Source organism: Oncorhynchus keta, unplaced genomic scaffold (genome assembly GCF_023373465.1).
Source record: "Oncorhynchus keta strain PuntledgeMale-10-30-2019 unplaced genomic scaffold, Oket_V2 Un_scaffold_5147_pilon_pilon, whole genome shotgun sequence".
Taxonomy (NCBI): Eukaryota; Metazoa; Chordata; class Actinopteri; order Salmoniformes; family Salmonidae; genus Oncorhynchus; species Oncorhynchus keta.
Window position 1 is genome coordinate 278349 of NW_026290952.1, and position 13053 is coordinate 291401.

Genomic DNA, 13053 nt, shown 5'->3' on the forward strand with positions numbered 1-13053 from the left:
TCTTTAGGTGGTATTGGAGTTCATGTGGGTTCACTTTTCATTTTGACTTTGATGGACTAATGATTTAAGTTGCATGTAACACGTGGTCTTATTTGTTGTAATGTGTATCCTCTCTTTTAGTGATGTCATTTTGCCATTAGATGCAACAGAAAACATCAAGGGAAGAGACGGGTCTGTGGGGTTTGCTGCGTCTTTGCCCCAGATCAGGCTGCAGCAGGTTTGCAGGCCAGCCAGTAGAAATACTTCACCACCACTGTGATCTCTGTGTCTGGATTCGACTCCCCCATCTCAGACAGCAACCTCGGCCAGAAGAGGAGGAACAGAGTGAGTGAGTGACAGTCAAAGAAGATGGTCATCAGCTCACTAAGATTTTCTCAGAGATGAGAAATTCAACTCATTTCAAACCAACCTGCACTGCACTATTTATGGGATTGTGTTCAAATGTTTATATATATAAACCTATAAGCAGATAAGTCTCTCCTCATAGATATTTGCTTCCAGTGTTCATAATGTAATAGAAGTTTGCAGACAGTAGTTTGCAAAAATAAACATGGAGTAAACATTGCTAAAGGCACATTCCATTTATTTCCAGCCTGCAAATCATTTTGAGCACCTGTATGCTGAAGCTCACCTGTTCCTGAAGTCCTGGGAGAACCTGTGGGCTTCCACTGGATCCTGCTTCAGCAACGCCCGATAGCTAGAGAAGGTCTCCACCATGCCGATGTAGCCACTCAGAGGCATCGGCCTCCTCATCCGCAGACACTCATGCCTGGAAAGAGCAACACAAAAACACTGAACAAAATCAGAATACTATTTTATGCTAAGCTAGGCCAGGCTATTCTATGCTAGGCTAAGCTATGCTATTCTGTGATACTCTAGACCAGGCTATGCTATGCTAGGCTAGGCGATGGTATGCTAGTATACTAATATTCAGGGCAATCGTAAAGTATTCTGACCGCTTGACACCTACACATTTTATTCAAATACAACCTTACTCTAAATAGATTTTTAAAAATATATTCAGACCCTTTAGTCAGGTCTTTGTTGAAGCACCTTTGGAAGCGATTGAGTCTTCTTGGGTATGGCGCTACAAGCTTGGCACACCTGTATTTGGGGAGTTTCTCCCATTCTTCTCTGCAGAACCTCTCAAGCTCTGTCAGGTTGGATGGGGAGCGTTGCTGCATAGCTATTTTCAGGTCTCTCCAGAGCTGTATGATCGGGTTCAGGTCCGGGCTATGACTGGGCCGCTCAAGGATATTCAGAGACTTGTCCTAAAGCCACTCCAGCGTTGTCTTGACTGTTTGCTTAGGGTCTTTGTCCTGTTGGAAGGTGAACCTTCGCCCAAGTCTGAGCAGGTTTTTTCTGTTCATCTTTCCCTCGATCCTGACTAGTCTCCTAGTCCCTGCCACTGAAAAACATCCAAACAGCATGATACTGCCACCACCATGCTTCACCGCAGGGATGGTGCCAGGTTTCCTCCAGACGCGACGCTTGGCATTCAGGCCAAAGAGTTCAATCTTGGTTTCTCACTATTTGAGAGTCTTTTAGGTGCCTTTTGGCAAATGCCAAGTGGGCTGTCGTATTATATATATTTTTAATTGAACCTTTATTTAACTAGGCAAGTCAGTTAAGAGCAAATTCTTATTTACAATAACAGCCTACCCCGGGCAAACCTGGACAGCGCTGGGCCAATTCTGCGCCGCCCTATGGGACTCCCAATAACAGCCGGATGTGATACAGCCTAGATTCAAACCAGGGTCTGTAGTGATTCCTCTAGCACTGAGATGCAGTGCCTTAGACTGCTGCACCACTCGGGAGCCCCATGGACCTTTTAATGAGGAGTGACTTCCATCTGGCCACTCTACCATAAAGGCTTGATTGGTATAGTTCTGCAGAGATGGTTGTCCTTCTGGAAGGTTCTCCTATCTCCACAGAGGAACTCTAGAGCTCTGTCAGAGTGACCATCGGGTTCTTGGTCATCTCCCTGACCAAGAGCCTTCTCCCCCGATTGCTCAGTTTGGCCGGGTGGTCAGCTCTATGAAGAGTGGATGGTTCCAAACTTCTTCCATTTAAGAATGATGGGGGCCACTGTGTTCTTGGGGACTTTCAATGCTGCAGACATTTTTTGGTACCCTCCCCCAGATCTGTGCCTTGACACAATCCTGTCTCGGAACTCTACAGGCAATTTCTTCACCCTCATGGCTTGGTTTTTGCTCTGACATGCACTGTCAACTATAGGACCTTATATAGACAGGTGTGTGCCTTTCCTAATCATGTTAACTCTTAAGGAAGCTGCGAATTTTCGCAGCTTTTTGTTAAAAATCACGCAACATTTCAGCGCCCTGCTACTCATGCCAGGACTATAGTATATGCATATGATTAGTATGTGTGGATAGAAAACACTCAGACGTTTCTAAAACTGGTTAAATCACGGCTGTGACTATAACAGAACGTGCGTTTCATCGAAAAGTGCAGGAAAATCTGATCACTGAAAATGGGAAAATATATCCATGCGCAACTTCAACCAATTGTTAAAAGAGACCCACATTAAATGGAGCCGAGGTTGCAATACCTACAGCTTCCACACGATGTCAACAGTCTTGTCATTTGCCTCGGATTTGTTTCTTGGTCAAACCGAAACAAGGGAGCCGATTTCTTCCGGTCTCCGACAGGATGTTTTGGTTGAGAAATATCCGGACATGATTTCAAGACGTGAAGCTAAAGAATATCGCCCGTGATCATTTTGATAGATTATTAACGTTTACTAATACCTAAAGTTGCATTACAAAAGTATTTCGAAGTGTTTTGTGAAAGTTTATCGTCAACTTTTTTAATTTGAAAAAATGACGTTACATTAAAAAATGCTATTTTTTCGTTGATCACACAGTCTTCATAGATCGATATCTAGGCTATATATGGACCGATTTAATCGAAAAAAGACCCAAAATGATGTTTATGGGACATCTAGGAGTGCCAAGAAAGAAGCTCGTCAAAGGTAATGAATGTTTTATATTTTATTTCTGCGTTTTGGTTAGCACCGGCTGCCGCAAAATCTGTCGTTTTAGATGAAGTTCCAGTACTTTTGGGTGCATGCTATCAGATAATAGCTTCTCATGCTTTCGCCGAAAAGCATTTTACAAATCTGACTCGGTAGCTAGATTCACAACGAGTGTAGCTTTAATTCAGTACATTGTATGTGCATTTTAATGAAAGTTTGAGTTTTATCAAAAACTATACGTGGCGCACTTGAAATTTCCGCTGATTTGATCCCCACAGCGGGAGCACTTCCCTAACAAGTTTTAAAATAAATATAAACGACCACAGGTGGATTCCAGTCGAGTTGTAGAAACATCTCAAGGATGATCCATTAAACAGGATGCACCTGAGCTCAATCTCATAGCAAATGGTGTGAATACTTATGTCAAGATTTGCAAAAATGTCTAAAAACGTGTCTTCGCTTCATCATTGTGGGTTATTGTGTGTAGATTGCTGAGGAATTTTCATTTATTCAAACCATTTTAGAATAAGGCTGCAACGTAACAAAATGTGGAACAAGTCAAGGGGTCTGAATACTTTCCGAATGCACCGTGTCCACAGTAGACACAGAGCCAGATATACAGTAGACACAGAGCCAGATATACAGTAGACACAGAGCCAGCAACATATACAGTAGACACAGAGCCAGATATACAGTAGACACAGAGCCAGATATACAGTAGACACAGAGCCAGCAACATATACAGTAGACACAGAGCCAGATATACAGTAGACACAGAGCCAGATATACAGTAGACACAGAGCCAGCAACATATACAGTAGACACAGAGCCAGATATACAGTAGACACAGAGCCAGATATACAGTAGACACAGAGCCAGCAACATATACAGTAGACACAGAGCCAGATATATAGTAGACACAGAGCCAGATATACAGTAGACACAGAGCCAGATATACAGTAGACACAGAGCCAGATATACAGTAGACACAGAGCCAGATATACAGTAGACACAGAGCCAGATATACAGTAGACACAGAGCCAGGTATACAGTAGAAACAGAACCCAGGTATACAGTAGAAACAGAGCCCAGATATACAGTAGACACAGAGCCAGATATACAGTAGACACAGAGCCAGATATACAGTAGACACAGAGCCAGCAACATATACAGTAGACACAGAGCCAGATATACAGTAGCAGTCTGGATACCGTGGCTTTTCAGCAGCACTCACCACTCTTTGTCTGGGTACGGGCATGAGTCATACATCTGTTTGTAGAGAGGGACCGTGGTAGTACCTATGTGGGCACTGCGAAATGGCAGCAGGTTCTTGTAGAACTGCAGGGGGACATTAATAAGGTAGTATTATTTTCCTGTTGTTTTCCTACTCTGAATTACTTTCCCGTTGTTTCCTTACTCTGAAGTCACACCGTTTTCACACTTCATAGAAGGCCAGATCCCAGTGTACATTGAACTCAGAGAGTGTTACATTTAACCCTTTCACAGAGTACATATGAGTCCCAATTATCCAGTGTTAAACTGGTTCATTTAACACTGAGATAGTGGGACCTCTATACATAGACAGTTGGTCAGTTGATTGTATGTGATGTTGTTTCTATCTGGAGCAGCCTGCTATTTTTAATGATCTTATCAATTAAATCAATCAATTCCTCGGTGGTTTGTTATCTGACCTGATGACAGATGTCAGTCAGAGTGTGGGAGTGTTGTCCGTACTCCAGGTCCATGTCCAGGGTATAACTAACCAGGGCCAGACACCCTCTGGGCTTCAGCAGCCTGTCTGCCTCCTGGAGGAACCGTGGACGGTGGAACCAGTGGCCGCGGTCATGGAGGTCACCAAGTCTACCTCGCCGTCAGCGAACGGTAACTCCTCTGCAGGACACTGCCTGTGGGGTTATGGGAGATGTGAGACCATGTCTGCATGCTGACGAAAGGGTTACACATTTTGGATGTTTAACTGGTGAACTTTGGACCTCAATGTGTCTGAGTTAATTATGTTACTAGTTCAAACTACAGGGATGTTTCAATGGGGTATGGTATCAAAAAACAGGATAATTACATCTAAATATGAAGGAATGAATGAATACTTTATTGTCCAATAGACACTGTTGTCTGCCAACAGTACCAACCTTCCTGACAGACATATAACACTTCACATATTAGAGTATGACCTTGGACGAGACCTTGATCCTTGCTCGGACAACAAAGCAATTCCCGCCCACTATCGTGCGTGCCCCTCCCCTTTTCTTACCTGTAGAAGATATTTGGGGCGCTGCTATTGGCCAGAGCCACCTCCAGCTGGGCGGGGCTGATGTCTGTCCCAATCACCTGGGTAAAGTGAGGGGCCAGTAGGAGTGTCCCCTGTCCCGAGCCACAGCCTACGTCCACGGCAAGGTCGAACGGCCTTCCTTTCTGAAGTGACAATAACGTCGGAAGTCAGCAGTATATCAGCGTTATATCAGCGTTATATCAGTGTTATATCAGCGTTATATCAGCGCTATATCAGCGCTATATCAGCGCTATATCAGCGGTATATCAGCGTTATATCAGCGTTATATCAGCGCTATATCAGCGTTATATCAGCGTTATATCAGCGTTATATCAGCGCTATATCAGCGTTATATCAGCGTTATATCAGCGTTATATCAGCGTTATATCAGCGTTATATCAGCGTTATATCAGCGTTATATCAGCGTTATATCAGCGCTATATCAGCGTTATATCAGCGTTATATCAGCGTTATATCAGCACTATATCAGCTATATCAGCGTTATATCAGCGTTATATCAGCGTTATATCAGCGTTATATCAGCGTTATATCAGCGCTATATCAGCGTTATATCAGCGTTATATCAGCGTTATATCAGCGCTATATCAGCGTTATATCAGCGCTATATCAGCGTTATATCAGCGTTATATCAGCGTTATATCAGCTATATCAGCGCTATATCAGCGTTATATCAGCACTATATCAGCACTATATCAGCGTTATATCAGCAGCGTTATATCAGCGTTATATCAGTGTTATATCAGCGTTATATCAGCGCTATATCAGCGTTATATCAGCACTATATCAGCTATATCAGCGTTATATCACCGTTATATATCAGCATTATATCAGCGTTATATCAGCGTTATATCAGCGCTATATCAGCGTTATATCAGCGCTATATCAGCGTTATATCAGCACTATATCAGCGTTATATCAGCGCTATATCAGCGTTATATCAGCGCTATATCAGCGTTATATCAGCAATATATCAGCGCTATATCAGCGTTATTGTCACGCCCTGGTCGTAATATATTGTGTTTGTCTTCATTTATTTGGTCAGGCCAGGGTGTGACATGGGTTTATTGTGGTGTGTTTTGTCTTGGGGTTGTGTGGGGTGTTGGGTGTGTGGCTTAGTGGGGTTATCTAGCAAAGTCTATGGCTGTCTGTAGTGGTTCTCAATCAGAGGCAGGTGTGTATAGTTGTCTCTGATTGGGAACCATATTTAGGCAGTCATCGGAGAAGGACCCTGGGATCAGCCTGGAGAATATCGCCGCCCCAAAGAAGAACTGGAGGCGGAGAGAGCTGAGAGGCGCTGGTATGAGGAGAAGCAACAGCGGCAGCAGGAGCAACAATATCGGGACTACACTACTTGGGGGGAAATAGACAGGTGGGTGGTCGACCCAGAGAGAGTACCGGAGCCCGCCTGGGATTCGCTGGAGCAGTGCGAAGCAGGTTATCGGAGAATGGAGTTGGCGAAGCAGGCATGGCGGCGCGGACGGAAGACCGAGAGTCAGCCCCAAAAATGTATTGGGGGGCTCAGGGAGAGTGTGGCAGAGTCAGGAGTCAGATCTGAGCCAACTCTCCCTGTTTATCGTGAGGAGCCAAGGAGGAGACCAGAACCAGAGCCGGTGTTAGAGGTGAGCGAAGCAGAGACTGTGAAGGAGTTAATGGGGAAATTGGAGGAGAGAGTAATGAGGGAGTTGCTAGTTTGGTGCTTTAGGTACGATATTCGTCCGACGGAGCGTGTCGGGGATTTGATGGCACCTGGGTCAGTGCTCCATACTCGTCCTGAGGTGCGTGTTAGTCGGCTGGTGAAGATTGTGCCAGTCTCACGCAGCAGGCCTCCTGTGCACCTCCCTAGCCTTGCACGTCCTGTGCCAGTCCTGCTCTCAGGCTCTCCAGTACGCCTTCACGGTCCGGTCCATCCTGTGCCACCTTCACACACCAGTCCTCCGGTGGCAGCTCCCCGCACCAGGCTTCCTGTGCGTGTCCTCGGTCCAGTACCACCAGTGCCAGCACCACGCACCAGGCCTTCAGTGCGTCCCGCCTGTTTAGCGCTGCCAGAGCCTTTCTCCTCTCCTGCGCTGCCGGAGCCTCCCGCCTGTTCAGCGCTGTCGGAGCCTTTCTCCTCTCCTGCGCTGTCGGAGTCTCCCGCCTGTTTAGTGCAGCCAGAGCCTTCCTCCTCTCCAGCGCTGCCGCAGCCTCCCACCTGTTTAGCGCAGCCAGAGCCTTCCTCCTCTCCAGCGCTGCCAGAGCCTTCCTCCTCTACAGCGCTGCTGGAGTCTCCTGCCTGTTCAGCGCAGCCAGAGCTGCCAGCCTGCATGAAGCAGCCTGAGCTGTCAGTCTGCATGGAGCAGCCAGAGCTGCCAGTCTGCATGGAGCAGCCAGAGCTGCCAGGCTGCATGGAGCAGCCAGAGCTGCCAGTCTGCATGGAGCAGCCAGAGCTGCCAGTCTGCATGGAGCAGCCAGAGCTGCCAGTCTGCATGGAGCAGCCAGAGCTGCCAGTTTGCATGGAGCAGCCAGAGCTGCCAGTCTGCATAGAGCAGCCAGAGCTGCCAGTCTGCATGGAGCTGCCAGTCTGCATGGAGCAGCCAGAGCTGCCAGTCTGCATGGAGCAGCCAGAGCTGCCAGTCTGCATGGAGCAGCCAGAGCAGCTAGATCCGCCAGTCAGCCAGGATCCGCCAGTCAGCCATGATCTTCCAGATCCGCCAGTCAGCCATGATCTTCCAGATCCTCCATGCAGCCAGGATCCGCCAGTCAACCAGACTCTTCCAGATCTGCCAGTCAACCAGACACTTCCAGATCCGCCAGTCAACCAGACTCTTCCAGATCTGCCAGTCAACCAGACACTTCCAGATCCGCCAGTCAACCAGACTCTTCCAGATCCGCCAGCCAGCCAGGACCTGAGCTTCCTCTCAGTGCTGAGCTTCCTCTCAGTGCTGGGCTTCCTCTCAGTGCTGGGCTTCCTCTCAGTGCTGAGCTTCCTCTCAGTCCCGAGCTTCCCCTCAGTCCCGAGCTTCCCCTCAGTCCCGAGCTTCCCCTCAGTCCCGAGCTGCTTCAGTCCCGAGCTGCCCCTCAGTCCAGTGGGGTTCTGGGTGAGGACTATTTGGCCATGGTCGGCGGCGAGGGTGGACTATCCTAGGACGTGAGGAGGAGGGACTAAGACATTGATTGAGTGGAGTCCACGTCCCGCGCCGGAGCCGCCACCATGGACAGACGCCCACCCGGACCCTCCCCTATTGTTTTGCTGTGCGTCCGGGAGTCCGCACCTTAGGGGGGGGTTCTGTCACGCCCTGGTTGTAATATATTGTGTTTGTCTTCATTTATTTGGTCAGGCCAGGGTGTGACATGGGTTTATTGTGGTGTGTTTTGTCTTGGGGTTTTGTTAGGTGTGTGGCTTAGTGGGGTTATGGCTGTCTGGAGTGGTTCTCAATCAGAGGCAGGTGTGTATCGTTGTCTCTGATTGGGAACCACATTTAGGCAGCCATATTCTTTGAGTGTTTTGTGGGTGATTGTTCCTGTCTCTGTGTTTGTTGTCACAAGATAGGCTGTATAGGTTCACGTTCCGTTTGTTGTTTTGTATATTTAAAGTTATTTCATGTATAGTTTTTTCCTTCATTAAAATATCATGAATCATTATCACGCTGCATTTTGGTCCGACTCTCCTTCAATGGAAGAAAGCCGTTACAGTTACGCTATTAAATCCAGATAGGCACAATTATAGCAGCTAAATGCATACGATTAGATCGGTGTGGGCTTACACAATTGTGAACCATTTTTGTTCACAAAAATCCTTCGAACAGGGCAAGGGTCAAGGGGCAAAACTACATTCCCTGCACGCACGCACGCACACACACACACACACACACACACACACACACACACACACACACACACACACACACACACACACACACACACACACACACACACACACACACACACACACACACACACACACGCCCCTACCATATTCTCCAGAAATGCCAGTATATCTGCGATCAGTTCCTGTGGGGGGGACACCCTGTACCTCAGGTAGGAGGCTGCGTGCTCTTTGCCCTCAAAGCGACGGTGAGCCATGTTGCCGTGCTGTTGCCGTGCTGAGTCAGAATGAGAGAGAGAGTTCTGAGGACACTGACAACCTCTGGGACACTAACATCAGACACAGAGGTTGTTAATTAACCACCAGGGCTTCGTCCCAAATGATCCCTCCTTCCTCCCAAAGTGTGCACTTGTTCACTTCCCTTTGCTAATTTCAAAGGAAATATAACTGGTATAAGAAATACTGTGAAAAAACCCTCAAGCCCTTTTCTGCACCAATACAATGTGTTTAGATCTGTGGTAGTGAACGAGTGCAGGGAACGAGTGTACACTTCAGGAGAAAGGAGATATTATTGGGATGCACTCCCCAAGGAAACCACACTATTTTGCTGCACTTCCTTCGGAGGACAGAAGAGGTCAGTATTAGACAGAGTATGTCCTGTAGGAGCTGGAGCTGGGACTGGGGACAGAGACAGAGAGAGACAGAGAGCAGGGATAGAAACAGAGAGCAGGGACAGAGACAGAGAGCAGAGACAGAGATCAGAGACAGAGAGCAGAGACAGAGACAGAGACAGAGACAGAGACAGAGACAGAGAGCAGAGACAGAGACAGAGACAGAGACAGAGAGCAGGGACAGAGACAGAGACAGAGACAGAGACAGAGACAGAGACAGAGACAGAGAGCAGAGACAGAGACAGAGACAGAGACAGAGACAGACAGAGACAGAGACAGAGACAGAGACAGAGACAGAGACAGAGACAGAGAGACAGAGACAGAGACAGAGACAGAGACAGAGAGACAGAGACCAGAGACAGAGCAGAGAGCAGAGACAGAGACAGAGACAGAGACAGAGACAGAGACAGAGACAGAGACAGAGACAGAGACAGAGACAGAGAGCAGAGACAGAGACAGAGACAGAGACAGAGACAGAGACAGAGACAGAGACAGAGACAGAGACAGAGACAGAGACAGAGAGCAGGGATAGAAACAGAGAGCAGGGACAGAGACAGAGAGCAGAGACAGAGACAGAGAGCAGAGACAGAGAACAGGGATATAGACAGAGAGCAGAGACAGAGACAGAGAGCAGAGACAGAGACAGAGACAGAGAGCAGGGATAGAAACAGAGAGCAGAGAGCAGAGACAGAGACAGAGAGCAGAGACAGAGAGCAGAGACAGAGAGCAGAGACAGAGAACAGGGATATAGACAGAGAGCAGAGACAGAGACAGAGAGCAGAGACAGAGAACAGGGATATAGACAGAGAGCAGAGACAGAGACAAAGAGCAGGGATAGAGACAGAGAGCAGGGACAGAGACAGAGAGCAGGAATAGAGAGCAGAGACAGAGAGCAGAGACAGAGAGCAGGGATAGAGAGCAGAGACAGAGAGCAGGGACAGACACAGAGAGCAGGGATAGAGAGCAGAGACAGAGAGCAGAGACAGAGAGCAGGGATAGAGACAGAGAGCAGGGACAGACACCGAGAGCAGGGATAGAGACAGAGAGCAGGGATAGAGAGCAGGGACAGGGACAGAGAGCAGGGATAGAGAGCAGGGAAAGACACAGAGAGCAGGGATAGAGAGCAGAGACAGAGAGCAGAGACAGAGAGCAGGGACAGACACAGAGAGCAGGGATAGAGAGCAGGGACAGACACAGAGGGCAGGGATAGAGAGCAGGGACAGACACAGAGGGCAGGGATAGAGACAGAGAGCAGGGACAGACACAGAGAGCAGGGATAGAGAGCAGAGACAGAGAGCAGGGATAGAGACAGAGAGCAGGGATAGAGAGAGCAGAGACAGAGAGCAGAGACAGAGAGCAGGGATAGAGAGCAGAGACAGAGAGCAGGGATAGAGAGCAGGGACAGACACAGAGAGCAGGGATAGAGAGCAGAGACAGAGAGCAGGGATAGAGACATATGGGTACATATGAGATCAACATCCTTCACAGATTGAATCCAGTCATATACTGTTCCAAATACTTCAAATCCAATTGTATTGGTCACATACCCAAGTTTAGAAGATGTTAATGCCAGTGTAGCAAAATGCTTGTTCTTCTAGTTCCGACACTGCAGCAATATCTAACATGTAATCTAACAATGCCACAACAACTACCTAATACACAGAAATCTAAGTAAAGGAATGAAATAAGAAGATATACAGTACATATAAATATATGGATGAGCGGTGTCATGACGTTGGCCTCTTTGGGTATAGCAACCCCCCCCTGCCTCCCTCTTGCCTCCTTCAACTAGGCTGCTGTGGTCATCAGAGGTCGTAAATTCCTGAGGGGATCTCCTCATGGACACATAGTAGAGAGAGAGAGTAAACTTTCATAGAGGACAAAGGAAATCCTTCCACCTCACAGAACTTGAGGTACGAACAAATTTCATGTTCCGGAGAAAGTATAAAAGATCGGTGAAGAATCCAGCAGCGAACTGGTGCGTTTGTCACAACTTGGGGCTCATGGGAGACGGTGTGGCCACATTACCATAACACTGTTTATATAATAGCCCAGATATGAGGTTTACATCTAATTGTTTTATAAGATGAATGAGTGAGTATTATACTGTTTGTATAATTGTGTAATATGTGTAATATGGTTTTGGACTATTCAATGAAGAAAATACATTACATTACATTACAGAAAATACAAGTCCCTTTTGATTTGAACTAAATCTGAGGACCGCCCCTGAGCCCAGTTAGGGTCAGACATCCTGGGACAGCCTTTTCTGCCATTCCAAATAAAACACCCACTCGGGTTTTCGATCAGCAGACCGAGCTTACCTCAATTACAAGATGGCTAAAGGTTGCAGACGATGTTTTTCTCCATTAGGAGGACAAAGGTTGTAGACCATTGCTGAATCATTTAACCATACCACGTGGTTAACCTCTTGCTCCTACCCGACACGCAGGCGTCCCATCTAGACATCTGGAAATGCAAATGCGCTACGCTAAATGCTAATAGCACTCGTTAAAACTCAAACGTTCATTAAAATACACATGCAGGGTACTGAATTAAAGCTACACTCGTTGTGAATCCAGGCAACAAGTCAGATTTTTAAAATGCTTTTCGGCGAAAGAATGAGAAGCTATTATCTGATAGCATGTAACACCCCAAAAGACCCGCAGGGGACGTAAACAAAATAATTAGCATAGTCGGCGCTACACAAAACGCACAAATAAAATATAAAACATTAATTACCTTTGACCATCTTCTTTGTTGGCACTCCTAGATGTCCCATAAACATCACTATTGGGTATTTTTTTAGATTAAATCGGTCCATATATAGCCTAGATATCGATCTATGAAGACTGTGTGATCAAGGAAAAAAATAGCGTTTTATAACGTAACAACATTTTTTTTAATTAAAAAAGTTGACGATAAACTTTCACAAAACACTTCGAAATACTTTTGTAATGCAACTTTAGGTATTAGTAAACGTTAATAAGCGATCAAATTGATCACGAGGCGATGTATATTCTATAGCTGTACGTCTGGAAATAATGTCCGGGTAAATCTCAACCAAAATATATTCGGTCGGAGACCGGAAGAAAGGCGCTACCTTGTGTCCGTTTGACCAAGAAACAAATCGTAGGCAAATAACAAGACTGTTGACATTGTGTGGAAGCTGTAGGTATTGCAACCTCGGTCCCATTTAATGTGGATCACATTCAACAATGGGTTCTAGTGGCGCATGGATATATTTTCCCATTTTCAGTGATCAGATTTT

At 46.7% G+C, this 13053-nt stretch overlaps 1 protein-coding gene and 1 pseudogene across 1 annotated transcript in view; one reads left to right on the forward strand and one right to left on the reverse strand.

The window, feature by feature from the left end:
• LOC127928942 (receptor activity-modifying protein 1-like) overlaps positions 1-252 on the forward strand; it is a 35799-nt gene extending 35547 nt beyond the window's left edge. Inside the window, exon 4 of the mRNA XM_052516564.1 lies at positions 121-252. Within this exon, the coding sequence (XP_052372524.1) occupies positions 121-140 (20 nt within the window). The 3' untranslated portion in view covers positions 141-252. The remainder of the gene's footprint in view (positions 1-120) is intronic.
• LOC127928941 (putative methyltransferase DDB_G0268948) lies at positions 159-9424 on the reverse strand (annotated as a pseudogene).
• Between the last annotated feature and the right edge of the window lie 3629 nt (positions 9425-13053).